General features: G+C 51.7%; 1 protein-coding gene across 3 annotated transcripts in view; it reads left to right on the top strand.

Annotated features, from left to right (window-relative positions):
- The window catches only part of RBM6 (RNA binding motif protein 6), a 55,348-nt gene that overhangs the window by 25,218 nt on the left and 15,465 nt on the right, over positions 1–14,665 (top strand). For all 3 annotated transcript variants that reach the window (XM_035337580.1, XM_035337578.1, XM_035337579.1), the window contains exon 7: positions 13,415–13,489. In XM_035337580.1, the coding sequence (XP_035193471.1) occupies positions 13,415–13,489 (75 nt within the window). The remainder of the gene's footprint in view (positions 1–13,414; positions 13,490–14,665) is intronic.

Below are 14,665 nucleotides of genomic sequence, written 5' to 3'. Positions count from 1 at the left end.
CTGCTGACCTGTAGCTGCTGAGTGTGCTTCGGGACCTGCTTATGTGCTCGCTGTGAGGAACGCGCTGCAATTTCTAAGAGAGAAAAAATAACTTTCCTTTTGGTAGGACATGCTGAGTTGTGAAGTCAGAGATTTTCCAGCAGAATCTGCAAAGCGCCCCAGCAGTGGGAGGTAACACTCACCTCCAGCGCTTTTTCCTGAGTATCCACCAGTTACCCACTTGGCAATGTCACTGCGTGCCATGGCGGCTTTATCCCGCAGCTGAGTGTGGTGGTGACAGTTGGCTGTGTCCACAAACTAAAATCCATTTGTGAGTTAGGTTAAGAAGGCTGGGGACGGCCTTGCCTTTACCACTTCCTCCTCGGATTACCAGCTGCCATACAGCCGTTTGCGTTGCTTGTTGTGTGTGTCGTGTGGGGATTTTCCTCAGCTCGTGTCATTCGCGTGCATCTTCCTTTTCCCTGTTAAACCTGTCCTGCTGTTGACTGTGTGGATTTCTAGAATCATGTTTTAGAGTCTTCCACTCTTGAGTGTGTGTGGAGAGAGGAAAAAGACTTGTGTACTTAGGCTGTGTTTCTTCTGTCAATTAATGACTTGCGTGTTTGATTTTCATGATCCGCTGGCCTATGGAAAGTTCTCTCCGTAGGCTACCTTGTAATCAGATGATTGGATTTCCAGGCAGCACAGCTGATGTGTTTTTTGTGTGTGTCTGATTCAGTGTTTGACCTTGCCATGAGTTCACCAGCGCCTTACGTCACCGAGGCTTGACACGTTGACTCAATCGTTTGTTTGTTCCCACTTGTGTCCTGCTAATAACTGCACTGCGCTGCCATTTAATGGGAATTATCAGCCTCGGAGGTCAGCGAGGAAGTCTGCAGCGTGAGGCTCCCAGTGCCGGGCAGAGGCTTGCCTGTGAGTAAGCAGTCAGCTCTGCCCGCGACGAGCAGCGGCAGCGCTGTGTGGGTGTCCCTGTGTACATCCTGCAGCGGCGTGGTGAATGCACTGTCTGCTTCTCTGCTGGGAAAGACCGACTTAATGTCTGTGTTACAGAGATCTCTGTGCAGAGAAGGGTTTCTTGCGTTGTGAAATGCAACTGCCAAAAACTCTGGTGTTGAAAATGCATCTCTGGACCTTCTTCTCTTCTGTCATCTCAACGTCTTCTGTCACCTCGACTTCACAAGCTTGTGTGAATCCTGTGCATCTTTCCTTCTTTTGGCACAGGAGGTCATAAGGGATCTTCTGCCAAAGACTTCACACGCTGTTCCCTCACCTAGTAGCAGCTGCCCGTCACTGTGGCTTTTCTAGCCCTATCCAGATGAAATGACAACCTTCTTCACAGCTCTGTCTGTCCCTCCCTGTCTCAGGAAGCAAGCCACGCAAGCCAATTTACTTTAAAATCCGTGCACATTTGACTGAAGGGCTTGTGAAGCTTGCATCTTCTTCCTCTACTTGTCTGATCCCAGCTTGCCATGTCCCTCTGCCTCCCTGCTCTTACTCCAAAACCCTGTCCTCCTTTTTTTTTCCTTCAGCCTCCCCGTGCCAGCGTGGCGAGGGCTGTGTGCGTTGCTGCTGTTGCTGTTGAGCTGCTGCTCTGTAACGGGGTTGTCCCAGAGGACGGCACCTGGGCGAGCTGTTTGGAGCACGTGCTGGATGCGTACGCAGGAATTCTTCAGCATCTCTGGTTGCCAGCAGTGGCGTGTGGCCCAGCAGGGTTATCTTGGGACTCAAATATTGCTCTATATTGCAGAATGATCTATTCTGTGCACTGAAGCTCGCTTGGGCTGCGTATAAATAGGCTGTTCCAGGTGAAACATCCTTCCCTACCCTTCTCCAAAATGAAACCGCTTTCCCTCTGGCCCCTGGGCAGTTATGTTCTGGTGTTGCCCTTTTTTTTTTTTTCCCAGTTAACATTAGCAAAGCTGTGCGATGATTTATCTCGGAAATATCCCTTCTTCCTGCATAGATCTCAAATGCCTCGCTGATCAAGTACTTCTCTGCTGGGATAGATGTTCTAGTTAAAATGCCAGGAGCTTAAGCTGGCAGGCGTTAAGGAATGCCGTGATTCCCTGAAATTTGCTTAAATGACTGGATCCAGAAGTGATTGCCCAGGTCAACGTCCATTTCTCCCTGTTGGGCTGCATGGTGTGACACACCAGTTCTTGCAGTGCCTCTCTCGCTCCCGTTGGGCCCCGCAAACTGCTGCGCGGCATCTCAAGGTTCCTGGGGGTGGATGGTCCCTGCGCGGCTGGCTCACGAAGAGGAACCAGCTTTGGGGCAGCTGCACCTTCGGTCAAGCCCAACATGTCAAACGCGGGTATATGAAAAGGTTTTGTTCATGGATGCAGGTGCAGCACGTACCACAGATAAGTCTGCTCTCTGCCTCTTCTGGAAGGCTAAGTTTTTATTCTGACAGAGCAACGCCTAGGAAATAGCCTTATTTCCATTACTGTCAACACACAAAGCATTTTCCTGCATGACGTAGCATCTTGCACGCTCCTCTTCTGAATTACTTTGCAGAGAAGATTTTGCCTCAAGTTAGAAAGACTTGAGGTAGTCCTCGGACGCGTATGCAGGGCGCAGATGCTGCCCTATCGGTGTAGCTGTCGGGTTCTGTGCTCATATGTCAGTGGACAGTCTGTCACAACGAGGCAATCTTAGTCGCAGATGCCAGGGTACAGATTCACCATAAAACAACGAGCAGTGTTCCGGGCCGCTCTGCCTCTCCGATTAGATGTCTGGTACTGTGCTTACAGTCGTGACTGGTTGATTTTCTGCGAAGGTATGTTGAAACTAAATACGTTCTTGTGTAACCACTTGGAAGGTGTTTATCAGTGCAGGATCGGAGTGCTTTAAGGGATTGCGGTCAATCAGCTCTGCCGTACCAATGGTGCTTCGCCTCAGTTGCTAGCTTGTTGGCTTGTTCAGACCGTGGTTTGTGTATGAGGATGTAAAATCCTGTGATCAAGCTCCTGTTTTAAAGGTAGTGGGACCCATTGCACTCATTTGCTTGGATGCTTTTGAAGTCGTGCTTTAAGTCAGATGGTGACTAACAGAAGTGCAGGTGCGCTGTCTGAAATCCCCTCGGTGCTCCTGGAAGTGGATGATACGGCTGAAATTACTTACAGGAAATACAGAAGCTGCGAGAGGGAGATGTCAGAATGGGTTCAGTTTACGTGAACAAAGGCATGGGAGTGAACACACGCTCACTTGCATTTCCAGAGCAGGCTCAATTTCTACCACCGTTTTGCCGTAGCGGTTCGCACCAGACCCGTCACGGTGAAGGAGGTGGCAGCCCTTCTCAGCCCACTCCCAGCAATGTCAAAGGGGATGTTGCTCAAGCTTTTGAGCCAGATTACAGGGCTAAGACTCCATCTGGCCTATTTTGAGAAGTGGGAGCGCACCAAGATGTTGCAGTTTTTACTTGATGAGTCGTATTTATTAACTTGGGCACCAGAACTGTTTGTTCATGCTCTTGTGCTATCTTGGTGCTGGTTGCTTTTCCATTCCTTGGTGCACAAGCTGTTGTTGTTGGATTACTGAACAGGAAGGTAAAAGGTTGAGTTTGGAGGCTAAAAAAAAAGACAAACCACACACTGTTATTGACTAGAAATGAAGTGTGATCACAGTGGAAAATGGGGGCTGGTGCGCTCAAGTGGACTATTGTGTCTGTTACGCATGAATAACAGGCAACAAGGAAACAGGTAGTTAACACAGAAGGAAGCATGGTATTACCCACCCATTCTCATTTAAACACGGTGCACCTTCAAGACCGTTCTTAAAGTCTTAATATCTACAAAAATCATACAAAAAAACAACACAGGAAGAAATCAGAGCTCAGGAGCCTTGCTGTCATGCTGGGTCAGTGCAGGACAAGGCATCATGTTAGCTGGAAGCGCACCGAGGGCCTGGTAGCCAGCAGTCCCCTGTACTTCAGAAGAAAGGCACAAATTTCCTGTGCTCCTCTCTCAGTTGAGAGAGGGAGAATTCCTTCGTGCATCACATAAGGTGACCCGTTTAACCCAGCGTGTATGTACAGGACAGCAACTGGGAGGTCCTCAGATTGTGCCCAGAGGAAGATGCTGGGGGAACGCCCTGAAGCCACTTTGCCCAGGGAGGCACAGGGGAGCTGGAAGCTTCTTCCTGGCCTCTGCAGCGACAGAAGCTGTAAAGTGTGGGGTTGAGTTCCTGCAGAGAAATGTCTGATGTGCAGTGGCATTCTGCCTAGAGGGTTGTTTTGCTGCGCTCTCGCGCTGTGTGAATGCACTGACAGCTACTGGACGTTACACCCACGTGTCCTGCATCGCCACAGCTTCGTGCCACCCACACTCTGCTGGTCGTGTCTTCCCTGGGATGAGCAGACAGCTTCCGGATGTCGATTCCCCAAAGGAAAGTGGTCTAAAATCAAGTGTGTCGTGTAATGAAGTACAATTTTAATAGGGTCAAAGCTACAAAGCTGTAAACATGAGATTAGAGTACTTAAATCTCTGAAACTATCTTATTTAGAACAGGAAGAGGAAAGCAGTTCTTGTTTTCATAGCCAGCAGGGGAAATCTTAGGTTTTGTGATGTACAGGCCGTATCTCAGCAGAAAATTAGCGGTGTTCAGATGGGTTTCTTGTACCGGCTTTGAGCCGGGATGAAAGTAAGAGCCCGAGCAAATATTTGATGTACTTTTCCATTGAGGATCTCAGGAGAAGAGTTAACAGGGAAAGTAATTTTAAGTCCTCAGAATCCTAAGGTGTATTTTGTTACATGTAAGATTAGGCTGAGAGGTCTCACTAAGTGGTGCAGGGCTGTGTATTAATTATATGAGCAAGGTATTTTAATGTTTATAGCCCCAGGTTTTTGAAGGCCCATTTGATTCTTCCCAACTTGTGATCTCACTGGAGAGCAGAGCTGGGGTGTTGGGTTGTTTTTTCCCTGCCAACGCGTTCTTCTGTGCCTGGTCCACGTGGGATTGACACTCGTCCCGTACCACTGCCTGCTTCTCTGGCTGTTGGAGTCCTTGAAGGGGTTCAGGTAGCAATACCGAGCTGTTTGTGACAGCTGAAGATGATGTCTGTGCATGCTGTTTCCCAGTCCTTCATGGATTCAAGCAGGCAGGCTCACTTCTGAGGCAAGAGGGAAGCGTGTTCCTTTCCTTCCTCAGCATCAAGGTTTCCATCGGATCTGCTGCCCTGTGCACCTACCTCTCTGGCTGGAGCCCTCTCCCGACCTGCGGTCAGGTAACGCATCCTCAGAGCCTGAATGGCCACACAGGAGATCATCCTCTGCTTCTTGCTCCCTGACAAGGCACTAAGCACCTTTCTTCAGCAGTTGACTGCAGCAGGATGTAACTGAATGTTGCCTGGATGACCCCCTTCAACCCCAGTCTGTAAAGGAGGGGCTGCTGGGTCCCAGCAGGGAGCCGTGGCACCCACTGGTGCACGCTGCACCCGTGCCACGCTGGCAGGAGAAACTTCTCTCCTTCCAAATAGCTCACGTGGCTCTGTTCTCGTGCTGGGCCGCGCTTGTGCGGACGCTGACCAAGGAGGTTAAAGCAGCACCTTCCCAAACCGGCTCCTAAGAGCATCACTGAGACACTGCACTTGTTCGGGTGCAGAAATCCACACAAGTGCCTGCCTGAAGATGTGCCAGCTGCCTGCTGGCTCTGTCCCAGAGTGACCGTTAAGGGTCTGGATTTAGCTTGTGGACAGGCCACCTTCGAGCCACAGTGACGTGGTGGGAAGCACGTTTGGGAGGCACAGCTTAGTGTTGCACTGCTGGTGCATTTCCCCAGGCAGCTGGCTTGGTTCTTTTTCTGACCCTTTTAGAGTCAGCATCAGGCACTTGCTTTTACCTGGGAAACTGGGGATGTCGAGAAATGGTGTCTCCGAGACCAAACCCCTCTTTTCATCCACAGACCTGCTCCCTCCTCCCTAGATTTTGGGTCTTTTCCTTACAGCAGAGAGGATATCCTGCAGGGAGCTTGCCTGAGCACCGGCTGCAGAGAAAGCATTGCCAGGGATGGCTCTCAGTGCTTAATTCAGGGGGAGCAGAAGACAATTTTGAGGCACGGGGGAATCTTTCAACTGCTCTTAATCTTTCGCGATCAACATGTTCTTAGCAGACATTTGCTGCTGCAGAACATCCTACGCTCTGTTCTCCACACGGGTCAGGCAGTGTTGGATCCAGCACGCAGCCTCGTGGTGGTGTGCTCCAGTGAAAGGACCTGCTTCTGGTTGGGTGTGGGATCTTGCTGAAATACACGGGACTGGCTAGCAATAAATCTCCTTTTCTGGCAGAGCTCCCCAGCCTGACTTTTTTCCCAGCGTGACCCCGCACTGGGATCGATCATCAGTGTTTTGTGCCTCAAGTATGTAATTAAGGAGCTGGGCATTTCCTCATTGTTCTCCTGGTTTCCTAATGGCCATTGCTAATTGTAAGGTGCCCCTGGGGGAAATGCACCGGAAGGTCCTGGGGCGGGTTAGTGCACGCAGCTGCATTGTGCTAACATGTTTAATCTTTATATTGTTTCACAGCATTATGGCATGGGATGACCTTTGAGGAACAAGGTGGTCATATAACAAAATATTGAGAAATATGTCCAGGCAGCAGAGAGAGAGAAAAAGTCTGTGCCAGGAGCAAAGGGAGCCTTGGAGGCAGCTGTTGTCCAAACACAGCCCAGGCAGTAGACCTCGATGAATCAGAAAGGGAATAGAGATGAGGCAGAGCCACGTGGGACCTCCCCTGGAGCCACCTATGAATAATTAGACTCAATACATTATGTATTTAAATAATCTAAGTTGTGATAGTTTAGGTATGCTTTTCAAATAGAGGATGCAACCTGATTCATGCTCTTCTGGGAACTGGAATAGGTGGTTGAGCTGCATGACCTTCTTAGCTTACCCCACAACAAGTCCTTAACCATCCATGCTTCTCTTAGCGGTGGGTCGGGAGCCCAGCCAGCAACACCAGAGCTTAGAACTTGTCCCCCTTTGAGCTTTCGTTTCGGGTTTCCCCTGGCCCTCAGCGTCCTCGTCTGACCCCTTTATATAGAAGAGGCTTTTGTTTTAAAAGTTCCTTTTTGTCCAGGAATCCTACAATGCTGTTCTGCAAAGGTGCCCTCTTCAGGGGAAAAGCTGGGGGTAAGAGAAGCTGGAGGTTAGAATTAGCTATGAAAGGAGAAGTTAGGGCTTTCAGTGGCAGGTGAAAGGTGCAATCTGCTTCATTTGGGTCAAAGAAAACCTTCAGATGTGTTGAAATTTCGGTAGGGGGTGACATGCAGAAGCCATTCATATCCCCTCCCATCCAGAGCTGGGCCTGGAGCATGAGGAGTCCTGGGCACATCGCTTGTTTTCTCAAGCTGCAACACGAAGCTGTTATCCTTCCGGAGCCTGCCTGTGCCGACTGTTTTGGTGGCATTCTCAGAGCAGGACTGAGTGTGCTGACAAGTGGAGCAAATGCTGCAATTAAAAGATAAGCACTTCAAGAGTCCTAACGTGGAAGTGAATTGTAGTTCAAAAATCCAAGCAAGAAAATGTAGAGAGGCAATGGTCTGAGAGGCAGCTTCTGTGCATCGTTGCAGAAAGGGTGCCAGCGGGGGATAGGAGTTTCAGAAAGATCCTGAGACAGATGAGCGTGGTAGTGTGGTTGCTATCCAAGGAATTAGAAATCACAGGAAGAAAACCAGAGATGTCTCAGCAGCGTAGATGGGACGTCTGTGGCAATAACGATGCAGACAGGCAACCGCTGCTAAAGGCCAAATTGCCTAGATAACGAGGCGGAAAGGGAGGCTGAGGAAGGCTGCGTGGGAGCAAGTGATCTGGAAACACGTGTCGTAACGGGTGGTCCCAGTGCAAGGGGGTAATGGGTTTTGCTTGAAAAAGAGGCACAGGGCGCTGTCAGGGATGAAGCGGTTCTTACAGAGCATCTTAATCGGTTCTGTTTAGCTACTGCATCTTCAGGACTTGTAGGGTCACCCTCCTAATGCCTCGGTTCTGAAGCTAAGTCCTGTTAACTCAGGGTTGCTGGTGACATCTCTGGGCTGTGTCTCAGGCCTCCTCTGACCCTGAAGTCGGCGAGCTCTCCTTGCTGGTTGGTGTGGGGCCATCAGTGCAACTAACGCCTCACCGCTCAGTGCTCCAAAGTCGTGCCGCGTGCCCTTCAGCTCCACGGCACCGCTGCTGCCCGGGAGCCACCCGTCCTTGGCCGATGAAAAGAAATCCCTGAGAAATGGTTAGGCAGCGTGAGGGGGGGCTGCGAGCCTTTGGGGGGAGCCCCGCTGCACCAGGACTTTCCGTGTAGTTACTGTAGGAAAGGCCCGATGGCTGCGATACCCTGCTGCAGACAGATTGCTCTAGTTTCTCCATCTCTGTGCCACGCTCCGTTTTCTAAATCCTTAATTGCAGATGGGTTGTGCTTTGTGGGTTTGCAGATTTTCTCCTCTGCTTTTTGTCAGAGGTAGGGAGGTGCACTGCCTGTTGCTCTGCAGGCTCGAGGCCCTTGTACAGCAGCTGCCAAGAAGCTTGGAGATAAAAACTTCAGCATATGGGAAAACTGGGATGAGAAGCCAGTTTCTGTGGCGGAGAGGATCTTGTTTTGAAATACATCCAGCTGGTCTCTTACCCTGCTGCTGCTGGCCCACTGCTCCAGCCCCAGAAGCTGCCGCCTCATGAACTCCAGGAGCAGCTGGGGATGTGGAGGCTCGAAGGACCTTTGGTGTTTGCCCCTCTCTGTTTTACGTGAAGGTGAATACCTGAAGGCAGAGAGCATTGTGCTCTTCCTGCCAGCTTCCCCCGTCCTCTGCCCGGGACGAGGACCGTGCCAGTGACGCAGGGTGAGATTGTGTCACCTGGGTAGCGGCGCAGTTGGGGTTGTTACGTCTGCATTTATAACCCGCCCTCAAATTAGAGGGGAGCCCCAAAGCAGCCTGATCGGCGGTTGCAGATGGATAACCCAACTTCTGCTGTCAGCCACTGCCCTCCCTGAGCTGTGCTGCCCAGCGTGTGTGGAGGCCAGGGCTGGAACATATCCGCGGCTGCTGAGAGCTGCTCCAGAAATGCTGCTGGGACTGGGGGCTCCCTCTGCGTCCCGAGGCTGCTTCCTTTCCCCCCGCCTCCTCGGCTATGGCCTGAGGCTCCACCAAGCAGTAAAGCCTAGTCGTTAATCAGTTAATAATTTTTAAATAATTTTCAATAATTTTTAATAATTTTTAAATGATAATTTTTAATTTTTAATAATTTTTAAATGATTGTTGTGTAATGGGCTTTGGATAACCATCCTAACTGCAGTAAATACGCGTGAGAGAGCTGAATTAACATCCCGTAAGTGAGGTTAATCCTGACATTTTAATAAGACTGCTTTGCAGTGCTGCCCATAAGCATTCTTTTGTCATAGTCTTTGTATGCAGCCTTACGTCTGTTCGCCAATGGTATTTGCAGTTCGCTTCTAGCATGTTGAACTATGCCAGTCTTTTGACTCAGCAAGCTGGATACCAGAACCTTTTAATTCATGGCATGGGTATTTCCTAGTTAACCAAGCAGTATAAGGGAGCGATCAGCTGAAGCGGTTGGTTTTGTGCGAGCCAGCAGCCTGAGGAGATGTGAGTCTGCTTTGTTTGGGGTGCAGTCACCTCCTTGCTAATGTGGGGACGACGCATCCTGCGCTGCCGTGGTTATTGCTCTTTGGCCGTACCCAAGGAGAAGCTTTGGGCTTGTTAATCCTCGTGGATCTGGGGGCTCCGAAGGTGAGCCTCAGTTCTGATCCCTGAAACTAGCCTGTGGGGTGCAGCACGTGGAGAGCTGCCAACTTGTTGTCAAGAGGCTCTCAGGTGAGATTTTACTTAGGTTTTTAATGTTTGGCCAAATTCAGCCAAAGCAAAAGGTTGGCTTGACTTCGGGAGCTGTGCTGTGCTCCAGGGGCTTGCCACATTTTGAGATTTTTAGGTCACTCTTAGATCATAGGGGTATTTTAAAAATTCTTCTGGTTTAACTGCCTGTGGTGGCAAAGAGCTTGGAAAGTGCCCTAGGAATTCTGGAGTTTGGTTGCCGAAGCCTCATGCCCAGCTGACACACGGTCTCCACACTGCTTCTGGAAACGTTTTACCCGCTGTGAATATCGTGGCTGAGGGATTTTCCCTTCTTCCCCCCTCTCTTAAAGTACCCCGTTCTTGCGGCTGGGGGAATTTCACATGCTAACGTCGCTGCCCGTCGAAGGGCTTTGGGACGCTGCTCCCTGCTGCGTGCGCTTGTTGCAGATGGGTTTTTTGGTTTCATGGCATCGCTCTCCAGAACCACCGGGTGGTGGGATTGCGTAGTTGGTTGGAGTCTGCTTCCAGGGATGTCTGCATGCTAGGCCATTGGCTCTTGTCCCAGATGATACATTTTTTTTGATAACTTCAGCTGCAATGGTTTATGTTCTGTTGTACCACTTAAGCTATAATCCAGTACCGCATCTACACCAGACCTCTAAGCGAAAAAAATAGAAGGCCTTTTGAAAGACATCTAACAGTAGCATCAAACGATGGTGCCAGAAATAAAGTCCTGATGCTCTGTTCTGCATTTGGGAATTCGGAAACAAAAGTAAAAGCTGCTTGTGCCCTCGAAAGCCTGGGCATTTCCGCTGCCGAGAGCTCTGTGTTCCAGCACCACAGGGCTGTGCTGCCTCGTCAACCTTTCGCTGGTGAGTCAACCGCACGCTCACTGAGAGTTTTGAGGGGGAGGTTCCTCACGGGGAGGACGGGAGAGACATTTCTGTAGCTGAACAATTTGGAAGGAAAAGGCCAAGCTACTCAGAAGTACAGGATGTTGAAAATACACGAGGAGAATGAACAGGCGTAGTGCAGGTGAGTCCGTGAGAGGCCCATGATAAAATGTGTGGGTGTGGAAGAGACTGTTGCTGTCCGGGTACTGCCGTGATGTGGCACAGCCCTCCTTGGCTTTGCCTTTTTTTTCCTCCCCTCCTTGCAGTCTTCCCTGATACATTCTGAAAGTCTTCCTGAATTCACAAAGATCTGCTCATCTGAAGCTGCTGAACTGAAAATTAGAGCTTTTATCCAAAATATCTTGCAGGGAAAAGAAGGTGGAGCTGAAACAGAATGAGGAGTGAGAGGGATTAGAAGAAATAAAAATTCTGGAAATATTTGGGATGGGATCTATTAAAATGGGGGAAGGAGGAGTTTAAAGTCTCTGAGCTACTGAATCCAGACAGTGTGTGTCCTAACTGGAGGGCTCATTTTGGTAAGTTTAATGATAGCTGCAGCCTTGAAAATGATTATATCAAGGAGTCAGTAAGAGCGAGCTTGAAAAAGTGAGCAGGCAATCAGCAGGGTGTTAAGGAAATGAGTGAGTAATTAGCAAGTGACACTTCTGGCAGTCTCCAAGAAATGAGTTTGCAGTAGAGACCAGCACCACGTGTGCTGAAAAATGATCGTCCATAAAAACCAAAATAATCCTGAGGCTTTCTGGCGAGTTTTGTTTTCAAGTAACTGCTGGAAGGATGAAGCCAAGGGGCACTGCCCTGCCGGAGGAAGCGTCCCCAAACCAAGCTGTCCCTGCGTCCCGGGCCCTTTGCAGGGCTGCAGCCACGTGCTGAGCGGGGCCGGCTGCCTGCTGCTCCCCGGGGCTTCTGCGGGCTCGCAGCTCAGGCTGTGGCCATGCCTGCGAGGATGTGCACCCTGCCTTCTGCCCCGTCTGTGTAGCCGGGGCCCCGGGCAGACACGGGTGGTTCTCTGCGGCTCTCGGATGTGTGCTGCGCTGGTGCCCTGCTCAGGTCGGGAGCATCTCCACCCCAGCTGGACTGACGGTCCCGCTAGGAGAGCCTCGGCCTTCGCTTCCCTGCCTTCCTCACGTGTGTTTGCTCCCGTGCCTTTTATGAAGGCAGGCGCTTTCTCCTGGTCACGTAGGGTGGGCGCTGCTCTGCGCTGGGAATGGAGCCCCCCTGCTGGAGGCTGCAGCACCCAGCTGTGGGGGCACTCACTGGCTTTCAGCGAGGTCTAAGAATGGTCTGCGTTCTGTGAGGCACAGGCAAATCCAGGCTGGGAATCAGGATCCGAACAGCTGGGAGGCGGAAAGGAATGCCCTGAAGTGCTCAGTGCGTGTAGGCCTGGTAGGAAGGAACAGCCGGGATGTGGAAACGCAGGCTGCGGGTGCCTGACCTTGGCGGTGCCTTTGGTCCTCCAGCTTTCTCCGCTGCGTTTTTGGGGGGGTTAAAGGATTGTGGGTTTACCGTCACCGAGTGCTTCCCTCCCAGGAACTCCTCCCACCTGCTTTACTTATTCCCTAGCATCTCCAGCACATTTTGCACGGCAATTTTCGCGTGGGTGTATTGTGACTTCTGAATAATGCCCCTGGGAACTTGTTTTTTCACATTCCTGGTTTGCTCTGTGCACTCCTGTGTGACCAGGCTGCTGGGTCGGAGCACCTGGGAAGCTTCTGACTGCCTAGGGATCCCCAAAATAGCTCGGGACCATTTGCAGCTCCCTGACACCTGTCTGCACTGGCCCGAAGAGTGGCTGCTTTCCGAAGGCTTGGGAGCCCCGGGTCTGAGTCTGGTTGTTGTCACCACGTCCTGTGTTGTGGTGTTGGAAAGACAGGCAGTCAGGCAGTGCCTGCGGTGATGCGAGGTGTCCCCTGGCTCTGTGTTTGGGGCTCAGCCTGCATCCTTTGTGCCTGGGCATGGGCTGTGTCCACGTCAGGTGAGAGCAGGGTCCCTGCTCCTACAGGTGGCTTCGTGCAGAAGCCGGGGAGCTCTCACGTTCCGCGTTTCGCCCTTGCGATCCCTGTGATCAGCTGCATTTCAACCAAGCTGGGGGGTGTGTTGGGCACCTGCCATCTCTCCCGCCGTGATGTGCGGGGCAGAAAGCAGGGTGTCTTCACTCTGCTTCCCTCCCTGCTGCACAAGTGCTTGAGTGCAGCCCCCCCGGACTGGCCGTGCAGCTGGGGGTGCCCTCACTTCCCTGAAGGAAAGCCAGGGTCTCTTGAGTGATGTGAAGACCAACCCAACCATCAAATATCTCTCACCTCGACGGCGTTTTTCCTTGTATTCCTCCTCAAGGAGCTGCCTTGAGACCAGCCTGGTGGTGGCTGGTGTGAAGGAGGATGTCCAGCTGCCTTTCCAGCTCGTGGACAAAAGCAAGTTAAAGCCGTTCCCTCTTGTGCTCCGGTTGCCAGCTCTGCTCTTCCTGGGAGGTGGCACAGCCTCCTCTGCCTGGTTCCCCCGGAGTCAGCCCACAGCTTTGTAGCCCTGTGCTAGAGCAGGGCACGGGCGCTTCCACTTCCACGGCAAAGCTCCAGCCAACTGAACCAGGCGTTCTGCCCCTCGTCCCCCGTCTCACTTGCAAGACATTTGGAAAGCAGAGCTTTAACCCCTTTCTTTGCCTCTGAGTGATCGCCGTGTGCTGGGCGCAGTCGTCATTCACCCCCTTGTCTCAACAGGGAACTCTTTCGATCGGTGGCAAAGAAGTGACCCTTGAGTACACTCCATGCCCGGAGTTCTGGCGCTGCAAACGTGTAAGTACGCGATCGTGAGCTGCACTGTGCTTTTCCTGCTGGCTTCTCTGGCAAGGGCAGCGGAGAGGAGCATGAAATCTTTGCTCAGGGACTGAAGATCCTTAAGAGTAACACCTGTCCTGAAGCTCCTGCCTCTTCTAAACTTGTGTGTTTTCCCTGCCTTGTTTTGGACGCCACCCGTGACTGCGTGTCGCTTTGGAACAGGCAGTGAGTGCTGTATGCACAGGGCGGTTTTGTCCCTCTGCGGGGGTTCCCTTTTAGCATGCAGAGAAAAGAATGCACGGATCCTTTCTGCGTGGCCAAAAAGAGGCAGTGGTTCTCCCGCCTGGCACGGAGCAGGTTTGCGCTGTGGTTCACAGCGGTAACAGTGAGCGTCCTCGCTCTGCGACGAGGGCGTTCACCAGCAGTGCAGACCTGCCCTCTGTCTCCACGCAGGAACCTGTGACCTAGATTTGGGTGTAGCAAGTGCAGCAGAGTGTGGAAAGAGGTCAAAGCCCAGGCAGGGTTTGTTCAGCCAGGAATCAGTCTGGTGCTGGGGTGGCACGGCTGCTCGAGGGCCAGCTTTGTTCCCGTGGTTCTCCCAGTGCAGGTGCGTTCAGCTGCAGGGGGCTGGGGAAGTCTGCTGAGCCAGGAGGAGGGTTGCTCTTCCCATTGCCTCCGAGTGCAAAGCAGGAGGTTGCAGTAGGGTGGGAAGGGCTCAGCTGTGCTCAGACTGCCCGCGTGAGCTCTGGGTCGCACTGGGGTGTGAAGAGCCTTATCCAGGTTAATTGGATGCCTTCCAGTTGCAAACAAAACCATCGTCTGGGGCTAATGCTGCTCTCATCTGGGCTTCTAATGCTCCAGAAATCAAGTAGAGCCAGGAGCTACAGGCAGTGGTTTCACAACAGCTCGTAGTGTGATGGGAAGTTGGCTCGTGCCGTGCACGGGCATGGCCAGAAAGAGCCCTCTGGTGCCTCAGAGCGTTTGCAGGGCTTCGGTCAGAGAAAGAAGTGGTACGAAAGTGAAACAGTGCATTTATAGAGAGCTTGAAGAGAACGTAGGAACGCTGTGCTTGGGGAGAGCTGTGAAGACTGGGCACTTGCCTCTTGGCAGCGGCTCCGGGTGCGATAACCATCTAAGCCGCAGCAGCTTTGCCTTGCAGCTGGCAGACACCTTTTTGTTGGCTGTCCCGGTGCA

This window comes from Oxyura jamaicensis, chromosome 12, assembly GCF_011077185.1.
Source record: "Oxyura jamaicensis isolate SHBP4307 breed ruddy duck chromosome 12, BPBGC_Ojam_1.0, whole genome shotgun sequence".
Lineage (NCBI taxonomy): Eukaryota > Metazoa > Chordata > Aves > Anseriformes > Anatidae > Oxyura > Oxyura jamaicensis.
The sequence above is the reverse complement of the archived record's forward strand: the minus strand, read 5'-3'. Positions and strand labels throughout refer to the sequence as shown.